This window comes from Centroberyx affinis, unplaced genomic scaffold (assembly GCF_046629955.1).
Source record: "Centroberyx affinis isolate AG114_WGS23_722 - 3 ecotype Tasmania unplaced genomic scaffold, CSIRO-AGI_Caff_v1 ptg000955l_1, whole genome shotgun sequence".
In the NCBI taxonomy this organism is placed as follows: domain Eukaryota; kingdom Metazoa; phylum Chordata; class Actinopteri; order Beryciformes; family Berycidae; genus Centroberyx; species Centroberyx affinis.
Window position 1 is genome coordinate 1 of NW_027279529.1, and position 16,092 is coordinate 16,092.

At 44.4% G+C, this 16,092-nt stretch overlaps 1 protein-coding gene across 1 annotated transcript in view; it reads right to left on the bottom strand.

The window, feature by feature from the left end:
* Window positions 1-472: 472 nt before the first annotated feature.
* The window catches only part of LOC139646201 (growth arrest-specific protein 7-like), a gene marked incomplete at its 3' end in the record, with an annotated part of 29,432 nt that continues 13,812 nt past the window's right edge, over window positions 473-16,092 (bottom strand). Inside the window, exons 3-8 of the mRNA XM_071522143.1 lie at window positions 10,026-10,103; window positions 9,216-9,304; window positions 6,325-6,378; window positions 3,486-3,575; window positions 801-916; window positions 473-547 (exon numbers count right to left, since the gene is read on the bottom strand). Coding sequence (XP_071378244.1) covers window positions 473-547; window positions 801-916; window positions 3,486-3,575; window positions 6,325-6,378; window positions 9,216-9,304; window positions 10,026-10,103 — 502 coding nt within the window. The remainder of the gene's footprint in view (window positions 548-800; window positions 917-3,485; window positions 3,576-6,324; window positions 6,379-9,215; window positions 9,305-10,025; window positions 10,104-16,092) is intronic.

Sequence of the window (16,092 nt, forward strand, 5' to 3'; positions counted from 1 at the left end):
CTGTCTCTTTGGGTTTTATTGTATGTAAAGCACTATGTAATTGTCATTTTTAGAAAAGTGCTGTACGAATACAGTTATTTTTATTATTGTTATTATTACAATATATAAGAAGTCAATGTATAGCCGGTTCAAGCCTCCATGTCGGCAAGCATCTGCCCTGCTGAAGTGTCCTCGAGTCCTTGGTTCTATTCTGTATCTGACCTCTGACCTCAAGAGAAAGACCCTTTCCCTCCATGGATACATAAAGAATCAGATTGTTATTACAAAACATACTGGAGGGCAAGGAGACCTAAAAACAGATCATTAACAACCTCATGATCTCCAAAGTGGCTGAATCATGGAAATTCTGGCAGAAAGCTTTTGCAATGTTGAAGTGGACATTTTTTATTTTTATTTTTTTTAGTATTGCATCACATCTTCCATGCAGGTTCCTCTTTCTGCTGGAAATCCTTCCAGGAGGAAGGTCACTCACCCTTCTTCCTGGCTCGCTAGAGGGATCTGGGAGAGCTTGGAGAGATTCTTGGCGTATTCCTCTTCTATCTTTATCCTGAGGGGGAAGTGGAGAGTTTTGTTACCACACCGCATTTGCAACACTCCGTCCGTCTCCATGTGCATTTCCTGCGTTGTGCAACCGAGCGATGTACATCAATGAGAAAAAAAAGGGGAAATAGCTTGTTTGAATAACAGCTTGTTTGGTTTTCATGGTAACTTGAAGATGAAGCGTGAAAAAAGGGAAGTTTGGGAGATTGCTGATTAAAAAACTGACCCCGCACACACCCCCACCCACACGGGCTTTTTACCTTTCTCGTACGAACTCGGCCATCTCTTTCTGCATCTGTTTCCCCTTCAGCTGTTTCTGCAGCAGAACCTCAAATCCTGTGATGCAGCCGTTGCCCTGAGGATCCTTCTTATCGGTCTGCGGGATCGACACAACAAAACACACGAGAAGCACGCTGAGCGAACAAACATGGAAACATCACACCTCGACCGCAGGGTTCGGTGACATAAACCGGCCTGCCTGCCGCATACCGCCTGAAATACTTAACGGTAATGCGGCAGCGCTAGTTAAACGGTGCATTAACTTAGGCTGTTAGAGTGGAAACAGGCAAACAAAGCAGGCCAGGGTAGAGTTGGACTGATATATTGAGCCGATACTGACCTTTTATTTAAAAAAATCAGCCAGTCAGTGTGGTTCACCTCTGATATGATGCGGTTTGTTTGATTACATATTTATTGTAGAATTGATCAATACTCTACTGGTTGTCTATGGGAATCAATTCCAATATGACAGATTCCACACAATGAATAAGTTTTATTATCATTAGAGTTTTAGTGTCCCATGATGGTCTAAATGCCGCTTCAGAGGGTTTTCCACCTTGAAAAGACTAAAATTCAGGGGGGAAACACTGAATACTTATAATTTTTGAGGATTTTTTTGGTATGAAAATGGTCAAATTTAAAGAATGAAAGCACACAACATCTAAAAATATCTGTATCAGCGCCAGCCTTCAAACACTCATATCAGTCAAACACGAGAACAGAGGCCACGTTACATAACTGGGAGGACTGAGCGTTTGTACGGTTCATAATAAAAATTGATCCGGTTTGTTTTGCCATTCCCAGGCTCGGGTGTACAGTTCCTCCGCTGTGTTGTCGCCTCCGTGTGTGTGTATCGCTGGAGTGTGTGTTAGCACTGCACACCGCACCTGGCTGAGATTACACCGCAGGGGTGGGGAAAGCGTCCAAACAGGCCGGCGGAGGCCAGCTGGCTCGCACTGGTCCCACCAGCTACATGTCATGTATTATCCTACAGCTCTGTCTGTCGGATCTCGGTAAACCCCGATCCCGTTTCTCACTTTCGCAGCCCGTCTCAGATGAGAGCGGAGTCAACGTTGGAGAGATGAAAAGGATCCGGTGTTGTTTCTGTTCTCGCGGACTTCTCAGGGACGCTAACTGAGTGATTTACTGGTAAGGCGAGCAAGACGCAGAATCACTTTACTGAAGGATTGTTTTCCTTCCTGTGGTTACACTGCAAAAACACATCCAGCTTAACAAGTCACTTCATCTAGTGCTGAGCCTTACAATCTTGCTTTTCTTAAAGCAAGTGTAAGAATCACCATTGGGGTGAGATAATTGCACTTTCCAATGAAAAGCAACTTATTTAAAGATTTTTTTTGGATCAAGTGTCATTGTCTCGATACTAGTAATCTGCAAATTATATGATATGATAATAACTATGATATGATAATAACTCAACCTGTAATAAAATGTCCCACTAAAAAGAGTCAAAAATGTAATACGACCTGTTAATGGAGTAAATTGATGGAATATGTAATAATATCTTCAAACTGATATTGGAATCATTTTTTTATTAATGGGAGTACCTTTTTCAGTTATTACAAAATCAGCCTGAAGATGTTCATATATTATTTGGCAATCAATAACTCTGTGGCTCTGTGTATGTGTTTATGCTTAGGGGAATTACGGTATGCACTGTTTAGGCAGCACAGAGCCCTAAGAACCATGCATGAAGGAAATCCATTGTGCGCTCATACACCAGGCAGTACGGTAGAGGTCAAGCCAGCATCATCCAACTGAACATCCACATACCAGACAGCAGCTTGGTGATTTTCTAACTGCAGTGGCTAAGTCGATGCATGAATTAAATCTGCAGTTCAGCGATGCTCTTAGTTACAGCAACACTGTGCTGCCACAGCACTTTGGTGTTAAGAGGCGTTATTAAAATCAACATAGTTACACTATGTTGTCACTCCAATCATCGCACTTGTTACATATTCAATCCATTTAGAGGGACCGCATTTCATTTTGAACAATTATTATATTATGTCAGCTCTTACAATATAAGTTGCTGCATGCCTTATTCTGGCTGGTTTCAACATAGACACTTGCTTTTAGAAAATGCAAGAAAAAATTCAGTAAAATACTCTCATCCCATTGGCAGAAACTTTCTGCTGATTTAAGAAAAGTACTATTCTAAGATGAAATATGAGACGACAGGGCTTGTTATGGAGATTTTTTGCAGCGTATTACTACATACTGTACTGTGCTGCAGCTAGTAGGAGCTGCAACGACATCAATAGAAGGTGTCTCTTCCTCCACAAGTCTCTGGCACAGCCCTCCAACCCCCCCCCCCACCCCCGTCCCCCACACCTGTCCTCTTGAGCTACGGTGGCCCGCACTCGACAGAAACAATAAAGTCACATTTCCCAGCTAATTAGAGCAGCGATCCGGCAGAAACGTCTCGCGAAGAGGTAAGTGTGTCTTGAAATGCAAATTCGAGGAGGAGTTTTTGTTCCAAAACAAGAGTGCCAGCTGGAAAGTGAGTTTTGAAATCTAGGAATCTCAGCACCTGGTGAAGTAATCATTAAGTATTGAGTATTGAAAGAGATATTTGATGGTGTTTTTGTGCCATGGGGCAGTAAAAAATGTTACTTATTGCCCCTTTAATGTTATGGTGCATTTACCCAGAAGTAGTCACAGTAGCTCCACTCGTCCGGTTTCAGCAGCTGTTGCTCAGGCATACTCATTGGCATTGGGAACGTCACACAGTTAATCTGGAGGGGGAGAGAGAGAGAGAGAGAGACAGAGAGAGAGACAGAGAGAGAGAGAGAGAGAGAGAGAGGGTAGTTTAATGGTAGTGGATTACAGTATCAGGAGGGTGACAGCTTCACTTTGATGAGTTTTACTGTACTGCAGGTTGACAGTGTGGGGTCACACGGTACACAACGCGTTGACAGACAGAGTTTATATAAAGAAATATCTACACACACACACACACCCACCCTTGTTATTCAAGGTATTCCGCACTCTGTTGCTTTGGCAACACTCTTTCAAACCAAAGTAAAGAAGACATTTCCAATCGACCCACGACTGTTCATTCACTTTTCTCTATTCACCCCGTCCTTGGGGATAGTATTGTCGATACAAAAAGGGCTCTGCCTTGGAGCGCAGCACTCTGCACCTCTACCTTGGCCCGGAGCAATCAGCGAAATTGATTCTCAGAGATTGCCCTTAATTACCTCGCCGCAGTTAATTGTCTGCTCCCTCTCCCAGCAGCAGGGGTGTTGGATTCGTTGGCTGAATGGGTGCCTGCTGGGCTCTGCCTCGCTCTGCTCTGGGGTGACGCTCTATATGACTCCATGTATCTCACTCCAACTCTCTCTCAGTCTGTGTGTGTCTCTGTGCTCGGGGCTTTGTGCTGTGCTCTTATGTCTTTTCTCCAAAACCACCAGGGTGTTAGAGTAAGGTGGATGAGACCGGTATTATGTGGGGAGCTCATGTAATTAACGAATTACACCACACAACCTCTCCGCTTGGTAATGAAATGCTCTGTTGTCACCGCTGCCTTGGATACAATCGTACATGGTCAAGATTTGACAATTGACAAAGATTTGACAATTCGTTACTGATTGATTTAAGTTCAATTCAATACATATATGCATGTATTAATGTACTGTATATGCAACCACACACAAACACACAGCATCCAAATGTCCTTTTCTCATCTATTTCTATCTTTATATATGTCTCTATTAAATTTGTTTGATCCTGTGTTTGTAAAGCGTCTTTGAGCACCGAGAAAAGCGCTATATAAATGTCATGTATTATTATTATTATTATTAAAGCTGTGCTGCAGTTGCAAACCAAATGGGAGGTGGGGGGGGAGATGGAGAGAGAGGGAGAGAGAGAGAGAGAGAGAGAGAGACACACACACAGAGAGAGAGACACACACACACACACAGAGGGACACAGAGAGAGACACACACAGAGAGAGGGAGAGAGAGAGAGACACACACACAGAGAGAGAGAGAGAGACACACACACAGAGAGAGAAAGAGAGACAAAGAGAGAGACAGAGAGAGAGAGAGAGAGAGAGAGAGAGAGAGAGAGAGAGAGAGAGAGAGAGAGAGAGGGTTTAGCAGAGACTCCGGGGCAGACAATAGAAGCTTTATCTTCTCTCACATTCATTCCAATTAACCTCAGGAGGTAAACAGCCTGGAGTGAGGATGCACTGTGTTTATATATATAAAAAAAAACTTTATCTGACAGACTCAGTCGCACCAGCGTACCCTTGTTTAATGCCAAAACCTCGCCTTTCATAACAAAATCGACAAACCCCAAAACAGCTCAGCGCAGAGCCAATAGTCAGATTTAAATGGAGGGAAGAGGAAGGAGAAGAGGCCTCTAATTCAAATGCATCTTGGCTTACGGAGCTTATAATTTGTTTTGAGGCCTCCTGTTTAATCACTGCTGAGGTCCAGAGGTTGACAGCTCGCAGTGCGCCAACACTGACCCCCAGCTTCTTTTTCTTTATGAAGATGAGGGCAAGACTACTGCCTTTCAACACACACACACACACACACAGCCTCCAGCACTTTCTCATAGATTCTTCCCTGACCTTCCCTGCCCTCTATCAATTGGCCTCTTTAACTCTTGACCCATAGCGGATATCAATGTGGGACTAAACACAGTACTGAATGTAGCTCTTTTCTCCTCTCTCTCTCTCCGTTTCCTATTATAAACATCTGCTTATCAATAGCATCACCCTGGTTGCTATGGAAGCAGAGACATGCCCCCCCCCCCCCCCCCCCACCTCCTCCATCTCCCTCCACCTCCTCCATCTCCCTCCACCCTCTAAAAAAAAAAGGCTGTGGCTTTAAATGTAGAGTGAAGAAGAAAAATAAACAGAGAAAAAAATAACAGAGAGAGAGAGCTCCACCAACCCCCCGTACTAGACCTCTAAAACCCCCCCAAAACAGCACCTCTGCTATTCAGCGAGCAGCGAGGCCCACAGGACATGATGACCCGACAAACAAGAGGGGGTGGGGGGGTGGGAGAAATCATCTGGATGCTGGATGCTGGAGAGGATGATGTCACTCCGAATCTGTGTACTAGCAACTGAAAACACTGAAAAACACTTGACTTCCCGGGCAGGAAAGTAAAACGGAGAGAAAAGGCGAGAGAGCGGATGAGGAGGAAAGTCGTCCCACCTTCTGCTTGCAACTTGTTCACGAGCAATAATGTGTATAGATGGAGAGATATTTATTGCTTATTGTTTATTGCTGCCACATGTGATATTCGACTGTGCTGCCCTTTATTGGATTTGCAGCAGAAGCAAATTTCTCACTAGGGAATGAGAGAGGAAATCCACAATTTTGAAAACTATATTACAGTATATCTTCATATGCAAAACTACCTGAGGTTTTTTTTCAACAAACATATAGCTTCAAGAGTGGCAATTCGGGGCCGCTGCAGTCGGGTGAAAGCCGGAGTTGAGAGTTCTGGGTGAGTTGTGGTACTCACCGTGATAGAGGTCTCCTTGTTCTGTTTCCTGGTGGGCGACGTTGATCCCGGGCTCTGCGGAGAGAGGTAGGACGCTCCGTCAAAACCGTCCTCCGTGTCAGACATGATCTCTCACATACACACACACAGCCGCTTAGCACACACACACACACACACAAAGACACTGTTTTCCTGGCGAGCTCTATTAGCGTCCGTCTGGGTGCTGTTGCTGCTCCCGCTGCTGCTGCTGCTGTGAATGTGTGTGTGTGTGTGTATGTGTGTGTGAGAGTGTGTGTGTGTGTTGCCGTGCAGAGTAGGGAGGGTAGTTCTGCAGCGCAAAGCACCGCGTGGTTGGCTTTCTCTGTGTGTGTGTGTGTGTGTGTGTGTGTGTGTGTTTTCCCACATTTACGCTCGGAATAATTTCCAGTGGCCTGAGGTAAATCATCAGTGTGCGAGTGTATGGAGGGAGAGAGCAATGAGGAAAGAAGTATAAAGTTAAAGTGAGAGAAAAAGGATGATAGCTATAGAGGGAGAGAGAGAGAGAGAGAGACTACATCCCACACTGCCCATGCAACGGAAAGAGAAGGAAAGAGCGCTTGTTTGAAAAGCACCACGCCTCTTCTCCCGCAAAAAAAAACAAAAAAAAACGACAGAAATAAAAAAGGGGAATACACTGAATCATCAGTGGCGGGATGGCGTTTATATACTTGAATGGCTCTGTGTGTGTGCAGGGCGCGTGTGAGACAGAAAAAAAGAGGAGAGATGAACAGAGAGAATGAATAAGTAGTGGGTGGATACTGTAGAACTGCACCCTGATTGCCTGGCTAATTATGATCAAGGGAACAGATACTGTAGGAGGGATTAATCTGCTCTAAACTCCTATCAGCCTCTCCATTAATGATGGGTAAGGAAAGAGAGAGCGTTTTTTATCATCTAGAGTGTGGAAACATACTGCATGCATCATCATTATCATCGTACACAAGCCAAATATACTCTATATTATCTATGATTTATCGGGATTACGCCTGTATAAAGAGACCATTATGAGGCAATTTGTACATTTTGTCATGTAGAAAACACTTCACACCCTTCTACAAATCGCTGTTATCATGTGTTCATAACTTCCAATTTGGCTGATTTACATGATTTAATTTCAGTTGAATGATTGCATGGTTCCTCTATGGGTTGAGAAAATTCTACAGCGCCTTGGTTTTATAAAACACTTTCAAACCCTTATTGGGCAAACTCAAAAATTCATTGTGGTCAAGCTAAAAAAAGGTCTGTTCTTTCTTAGTTCCTCTAAAGTTACTAGGCTTTCACCTGACAATGGCATATGGTTTTGCATAAGACTGCAAAATTAAACCTGGGCTGCTTTTTACTGGCACTGACTGGACTGTACAATACATTAAATCAGGTGTGAAACATGGAAAATAGAAGTATGGTCAAAGATTAGAGAATATATAACCATCAAACGGGCACAAACTGAGACATTATAAAAGCATGTGGTCTTGAGTTACTCCCACTTGACACAAAAACTGTTTAAACCACAACACCAGACCATGCCAAAGTTTCTCTTTAAGTGCTTTTCTGAGCACTTTATGAATATCTAAAGGTCCAGTATAGAGCAAGGCTCCAGCAATGCCAGGGTTCATAAGGTCTGATTCCCACCCACGCTCAAAATGAAGTACGCACTCATGATTCCTGCAAGGTGCTTTGGATAAAAGCAAATGACAACATCTATGACTGTAACTTTGGAGGTGTCCGCAGACAGTAAGAGAAATAAATGACTCATAATATCCTGCAGCAGGCAGCACAAGGTAGCATTGTTATTCACATGTGGTGAGGGAGAGCCTAAACAAAGGAAGCTGTAATAAGTCTCATCTCTGAACAGCCTGAGGCAAAAAGTGCGTGAGGGCATTAAAGACAAGCTAGAGAGGGAGGAGGAGGAGGAGGAGAAGAAGGAGGAAGAGGACCTGTGTAGCTCAGTGGGTTGAGAAAGACACCAACGCTGCCATGACTAGGACAGCGGGTCTCAAAGTGGGGTACGGGGACACCCAAGGGCCCTTGAGGAGGTTCCAGGGAGTCACCGTTGCGGCAAAATGAGGAATCATTTAATGTAATTCACTAGAAATGATCCCAGTTTGAGAACGTATAAGATGACTATTTCAATCACAGGTTTCACTATATTCGATACCATGGGAAATATCGCGATATTTCTTGAATATCGCGATATTCAATATTACCAAAAATTGGCCCAAGCCTACTACAATTCAATACTAAATCAACAATGACAAATATCTCGCCATATGGGGATTCCTGGGACGAAATCGTATCAAATGTGGGCCCCTAGTCCTAATGCATGTCTACTGGGGCGTCCAAGTAATGAAAATGGGGTTTGATTTCCACTGGGAGCACCTATACATAAAATATATAACAAAATACAGTCATATAACGGTCTCATGAAATTTTGTGAAATGAGCATGACGTCCTAAAATGCATATAAGGTGCATGAAAAGTGAGAAAAGTACGTTTGCCCACCAGGAAGTAGTTTGATGTTGAAATAGTGGAAAGTAAGGGTGTGGACGTGGGGGGGGGGGTGGATGGGTATATACATTTACCTTCAACTCCAACAACCCGGGTTCAATTCTCAGCTCATGCCAAGACGTTAACCATGACCAAAACCATACCCTAACCTTAACCGAAGTTGTTTGACTTAACCTAAACGTAACCGTTAGCCAACCTTTTTCAGGTCCACGGTGGAGGAACGCGACCTTCCCATTATTCACCTCCATAACACGTAATCCGCATTTCGGAAGATTCGCGCTCATTTCGCGAAACCTCTTGAGACCGCGTTGCCTATCGCGTTGAGGAGGAAGGAAGGAAGGAAGGAAAGAAGTGCCAGACAGCCTTACCTGTGGTTCTGTGCTGGTCTTCCTCACCAGGCTGTTGTGCGAATGCTCCACATGATGCAAGGGACTCCCGCCCGAGTGAAATCCATTCACTGGAGAGGGAAATTGAGTGAGAGATAAAGAGGAGAAGAGAAATTTCATTTGCCGTTCGGCGTCTGCGGATGAGGTGCCCCCACTGTAAAACTTCCGCTGCGCCTATTTGATCCTCGGGGGAAATTCACTTATCTTTACGACCCGAGCCCGATGGCAGCGCTGAACCGTCTCTTTGTTTTTTTTTTGCGGCCTGATAAATGTCTTTAATGGGGCGGAGACAGGTAGTCGAAAACAGAGCCGAGCTTGATGGGAAATTCGTCAAGAGATTATTGACTCGTGCAGCCAACATGAGCAAGCATTTTCCCATGTTTTTTTTTTGGGTTCAAATGATGATGATGTCTGGGTACGCGTGGGAGTTCGGGCTTGTAAGTTCGAGACAAAAAAAACTACGCAGCGGTTCAGACGCTGGACTTGACTGCAATGATGGAAGGGAGACAAATGAATGGGAGCTGCTGCTGGCGTTCGACCACTTCTGACACTGGGAGACATCTGACAAACCTTACTGGCCGTGGCTGTTTGCCGCCTCTTTAAGGAGCGGTGCCAACAGAAAGACAGAGGAGGCCTTAGTTCTGCAGTCGAGATAAAATTAGTCACAGGAAGTGTGTGCGTCTTGGTGTGTACGAGCGGGCCACTGTGGAATTTTAGACGCATTCACAGCCCCGGGGCACTACAAAGATGAAGTGGTATATAGAGAGAGAGAGAGAGAGAGATTTGTCATACCTGCTGGTAGGGAGTTCTTGTGTCGGAGGGGGGTTTTGGGCGTCCCGGGCACGCTGGACGGCCTCTCCCACGTCGTTTCTGAAATGAAACGGAACATTCAGGAGAAGGGGAAGAAAAGCAATGAGATCAGAGGACAAACGCTGGTCAACATTTACATAATGCTATAAAACTGTGTCGACCGTGTTACGAGGAAAGTATTTGCGGGCGCTTGTGTTTTTTAGTCGGAATTAGTGATTCCAAGCGTCAGCTGTCAGCGTTGGAAAACAAGAGCAGATTGTGTTCGGTCCAGATTTTGGTTAATTAATAACGAGTTTGAATGTGAATTCAGCTCTCTGGCTTCCTTGTTGATCAGCTGCCTTCATCTCCTCCACAGTAACGTTTGGCTAGCTGGTTTGCTAGCTAACGTTAGCAACTGAACTGTTAGCTAATATTGCGTATATATAGAAGCACTGCCTGTACAAGATGTTTATTATAAAATGCTAGCATATAGGTTGTCTTACAATCATAAAATGTTTAGCTATATCACTATATACCAGTGATTCTCAACCTTTTTCATATCAAGGACCCCTAATTTAGTCCACATTAGGGCCATGGACCCCCATTTGATGAGATTTTGTCCCAAATGGACCCAAATCTGAGAATATTTTTATTGTTAGATATGATTTTGTCCAGAATTCCATGACTATCTGTATTGTAGGTAGAGAGATAACAGAGAAACTATGATCAAAACAGTCATTCTTCTACATTCTCTAACTGAGTTAACTTCTTGTAAATGAAATAATGCTGAAGTTTGACCCCCTGGAACCCCCCCCCCCCCCCCCCAAGGACCCCTGGTGGTCCCCGGACCCCACGTTGAGAACCACTACTATATTCATCATTATATGACAGCAGTCTAGGCAAACTAATAGAATAGATACCCAGAACTAAGTTATCCCACTGTGTGACATTGTCAATGTGCATATAAACTGAATTATGGGAGAGTCAAATCACAGCAAAGATGTAAAGATCTACAGTTAAAGTTAAGTTTTACCTATCACAGCTTTACATTTGACTAATTATACACTGCTAAATAAAGAACAGAGCTGATTTGTACAAAATTTCTTTCACCACACCATGACGGAGTTTCACAGCCTGCAGGTATAGAAGAGTGATTTGTCTCACTTCCAGTTGCCCGGGCTGAATTTGGCTCTTCAAGACCACAGCGCTGTGGTAGAAAGACCTTATTTATACCAGCCCGGGGTGGAAGAGGAGCCTCGCGGTTAGACAGGCTGTCCTGTAACTGGATGGTTTCAGGTTCAATCCCAACAACAGCCGTGTGTCCTGCTGAAGAGTCTATGAGCAAAACACTGAACCCCCTACCTCGCTCACTCATTATAAATCACTCTGGATAAAAGCATCAGTGCTAAAATGTGAATCTTTTCTCCAAACATCTGCTCTGTAGCTCGTCTTGCATGCCAATTAAAGACAACAGGTGCAAGCTTTCGTTAACAAAACAGAGACAAAAAAAAAAAAAAGTGCTTTTGCAAATGTTTCATGAATCTCTTTTGGTGGCTCTGCAGTTTAATTCGGCTCCACAGCGGCACAACTTTTCCATCCTCTGTCCCCATTTCAACTTCTGCTGGTAAAAAACGCTGGAGAGAGAAAAGAGGATACAAAAAGCATGACCGGCAAAGACCAGAACAGAGAGGAAGGTCTCTCTTTGATTTTTACTCCCCTATGTCCGTACTCACCGCAGCATTTGAGCTCAATTAGCCCTTTACTGTCAACATAGAAAGAATAGGCACAGAGATGTAAAGGGCTCTTATTTCATTTGGGTCTTTTTGGCCGGCTCTGCCCTGTTTGGCGCTGCTTAGCAGTGGAGACAACTGAGCCAAGCCCATCAGCTCAAATGACACGCATGGAGAGGATAACTGGCAGCCAGGCTTATGGAGAGAGGCTGCGCCTTCGCATTTGATGTACAACACCATTGCAAAACCTTCACTCACAGGCCCCAAATGCCTCAATTTCTCTCCCTTAGCTTGTCATCAACAAATCGATACCGTGAGAGAGATAGGATATTAATGCAGAAAAATATTGCATAACCTACTTAGCTCAAGGAAATTGTTTTTTATTGTGATTGTCTGATGCGCCGGATGGTTAGCAGTTAAAATAACATTTATAAATCCGATTTTATACTTGATTTAATATGTGGCTAATACCCAGTTTGCCATATTCAAAAGGTAGAAAGTTGAATTGAAATGAGAAGAAAAGTCAGCATACCATTATCAGTTCAAGTCAATTAAACATGCACTTAAGTATACTCTTTTGAGTGCAATTAAACACGGGTTGACCTCACAACAACAGCAAATCACCCTTCTTTGAAATAAGGAAATACTGTAATCATAATAAATTAAGTGACGAGGAGGCAGGGAACCGTGCATATTTACTATAACGCATGACATCGGAGTGGAACAGGTTGGGTTACTAGGCAACTGGCTCTTGAAATGCAGATTGCCGCGATCGTTTCCTTCAAAACGAGTTTGAACACAGGTGAGAGAGATGGGCCTCGGCACCTGCCAGGCTCACGCCCTCCGACGCTCAGGCTGGATAAACAGCGGCGCCGGGAATCATTTCCGACAGCCGCCTTGTCACAGATGAGCTGGAGTGTAAAAGTCGTCAATCACCCTTAATTGCCTTGATAGCTCTGATTGATCCCTTTAATTACGTGGGTGGAACACCGGGGGGATGTAGTGGAGGGTAAACGCACCTCAGCTCAGTTTACACACCTTTCTATTTGCAGAATAGTGGAGTTTATAAAGTCATAAACCTTAATGATGTGAATTTATACCATATATCATAGTAAATAGCATCAAATGATCCACGTTGCATGAGGATAGGGTCTTTTACTGAAAATAAAAGCATAAATTAACACTTTTCTGAAAGTATAACTGGTTTCTGTTCAGATTGGTGCACCAGAAGTCGTCGATTATTCCCTGAACTCAACACTGTTCAGTGGAGCAGCTCAGTGGCTGACAGTAGAAGACTGTGGCTGCACTGGGTGTGTATGAGTGAATGTGTGTAACTGTATAAATACAAATATGATGCAGGGCATTGCTGAAAAACAGCATGCATGCTCACTGCTCAGCCAACCTTCCCTGGGTAAATAAAGGTCTTAAAAGAAAAAAAAAAAAAAAGGGCATCAGCATACCGTCTACCATCGCTACCAGAAGCGATGCGAGATATCCCCGACTCCGAGCAGGGAGACGGAGTAATGGCCTAGTTAGGTTTGACACTGCTATATTTTATTCATAACCATATGACACTCGCCCCCCTGTTGCATTAGCGGCCTTCTGTCTCTGGGTTTTATCAATCACAACACAGAGTCCATTCACACTCCATAATATCCCACAGAGGAGCGAGCGGCGACACTGACAGGAGCTCGTCTTATAGTGTCAGACCAAACAAGGATGAAACAGAATTTACACATTTGATTATTGCGAAAGTATTTACTGTTGCGTCAGGCTCCCCCCGGATGCTGTTTACACCACAAATTCCAACTACAAAGCATTTCTATGCATCTGCAAACCAAAACGCAAAGTTATTTATAGTTTAGGAGAAATTAGAAGTCATTCATAAATACCTGGAAACCAAGTGTCTGTGGTAACTAAAGCAGCAGCGTGTGTGCTGGGACTGTAAAGCATTTGGTTTAGTGTGTTTACACAGCAACCCGCTGGACAGGGAATGACGAGCGGTGAGTCTTAGAAACCGCCGAACGATGCACCGCTGCACCCAGCAATGCAGGAAGGAAAACCTCTAAGAAACAAAACCATAACACAAGGCCATGCAGCGCTCACCCACGCACACAGCTCTGTTACTATGGCGATGGAGAAACACAGAGGGCACGCACACAAACACACACACACACACACACACACACAGGCACACAGGCACACAAGCTACTATCTAATCTTGCTGAACTTTAGCATAAAGAAAGGGAGGTCCAGCAAAAATAGCGGAGATGCTATAAATACCGATTGTTTCAGTAAAATGTTATCAGATGGGGTTTTGTTTGGAAAAGGTCCGCTGTGGTGAGTTTGAAAGAACCGGAGGGGGGTGGGGGGGCCTCCAGTACAGTAATGACTGAGTGTGTGTTGGGAAGGAGCATTTTCCCTGCTTCAATTTTCTCATTATGCAGCGAAGACACAGTAAATAAGTCCTGGTGATTCCCCCCCCCCCCGCCCCCGCCCCGCCCTCAGAGGGCAGTTTCATAATACCTCAGCAACAACGCTGGTTTCATTCTGTGCCGAGATATACAGTAGATGCTGCGGATGTGTGCGTTTTGTTTTGGGTTTTTTTATGCAAAAAGTTATGAAAATTTAATCGCTCTCCCTCAAAGGAAATCCTGAAAACGGGTAAAACAAAGGCTGTGCCGCATCGCTCTCCTCACGTCTGACTCCGTCCCTCTGGGACAGCAGAGCCGAATTACTACTGAAGATAAGCTTCCAGCCCCCTGTCACATAAAGACAAAACAGATCTGTGCAATCCCCATAGGAATGAAACGGGGACAGAGGGGGGGAAACGGCAAGTGAAAGTTAGGAGGTTGTCTTAACTGTTACAGCATCTACACACACACCACTAAGTCCCAAACCCTGACAAGAAGGCGGAGCTGCTTTCGTTCGGTTTCCTCCGTCTAATTTCATCTAAAAAGAGACGGAGGAGGAAAAGGAGGGGAAAAGACGGAGCGACTTCCCCCCCCCCGGTCTCGTGCCCGGGTGGAGCTCCCGGCTTATTTTAGATCCCCACTCCCGCGGCCGCGACCAGACCGCCGCGACCACGATCGGAGACGCGCGCCCACGCGAGCGGGCCTTCGATGCTGATGTGAGGAAATACAGGTTGAAACCGCGAGTCGAAGTCATTCTCTGAGTGTGATGTGTTGAGCGGAGTCTGGGAAACGAGCCCTTTGTAAACCTTTATTACACCCCCGAAGTGAAAGGCGCATGAGAGTTGCCGCCATGCCAAGACAAGATATTAGTGTCATCAGTCAAGCTTTTACTGTGAGTTCACTTAGGGATAGTAAAAGCAGGCGTTGCTGTGTCTATGGGAGAGAAGAGGGTATTAAGCTGTCTCGGTGCCAGTTAGTGTGTGTGTGTGTGTGTGTTTGTGTGCTTTGGGGAGAGACAGAGTGGTAATTGTGTTGACAGAAACAAGGCATGGTGAAGAAGCGCTACCAGTTCTTATAGGCCCCTGATGTACTCTGTCTCCTTCTGGTACCGGAGCTGCCATAGGGAGACAGAGGGCACGGACGGCATTAAACTGTATTCCAGACAAACGGAACTGCTCAAGTATCATATTCAGGGTAAATTAATGATCCGCTATGCAACATTTTCATTTTCAACAAAAATAGCCTTATTTTCAATCCGAGTTTAAGTGCTTTGGTATGAAGAAGTGATCCATGAGACTTCCTGGTTCTGCCCATAACAGCCCGTGTGGTTGGGTATGTGGAAAAATCTTCTCAGCGCACGGAAGTGACAAATCAAAACTGGAAATTGCATGTTTTATGAGACTCTTTAAAAAAACATTAGAAAACATGCCATCTTTTGCCTCTCGTCCTGTTGCTATCTTTGGTATAAAGCCTCACAGACTGGCCGGGTTGGTAAACATGAGTGTGCTGTATGCAGTTTACTGACGTCATGTTACATGGTTTTGGAAATTCTCAAAATTAAATGTGCATGTGCCAATGTGCATGATTGCATAGTGAAGCTTTAAATCTGCACCAGGATTTTATGTAAAAATACACCCAGCCTAAATCACAAATCGGGGATGCAAAATTGTCAAGAGCGTCCCATTCCCCTAATTGATCCCTCCATAGTTTCACCCCATTTTTGCCCAAATTAAATTCTGGTGTTGGGTATGGTCACCTCTCCACCCACAAGAAATGATGAACCAAAACTGTCTCCTAAGCAGTCACATCACATGATTTCTGGGCATTGAGGTTTTTCAAGCAGTTACCTCTCGCTGCCATTTGGAGTCACCAACATACCAAGCTGCTGCAGCTTTAAACTGGTGTTTTTGTAGAACTTGAAATCTC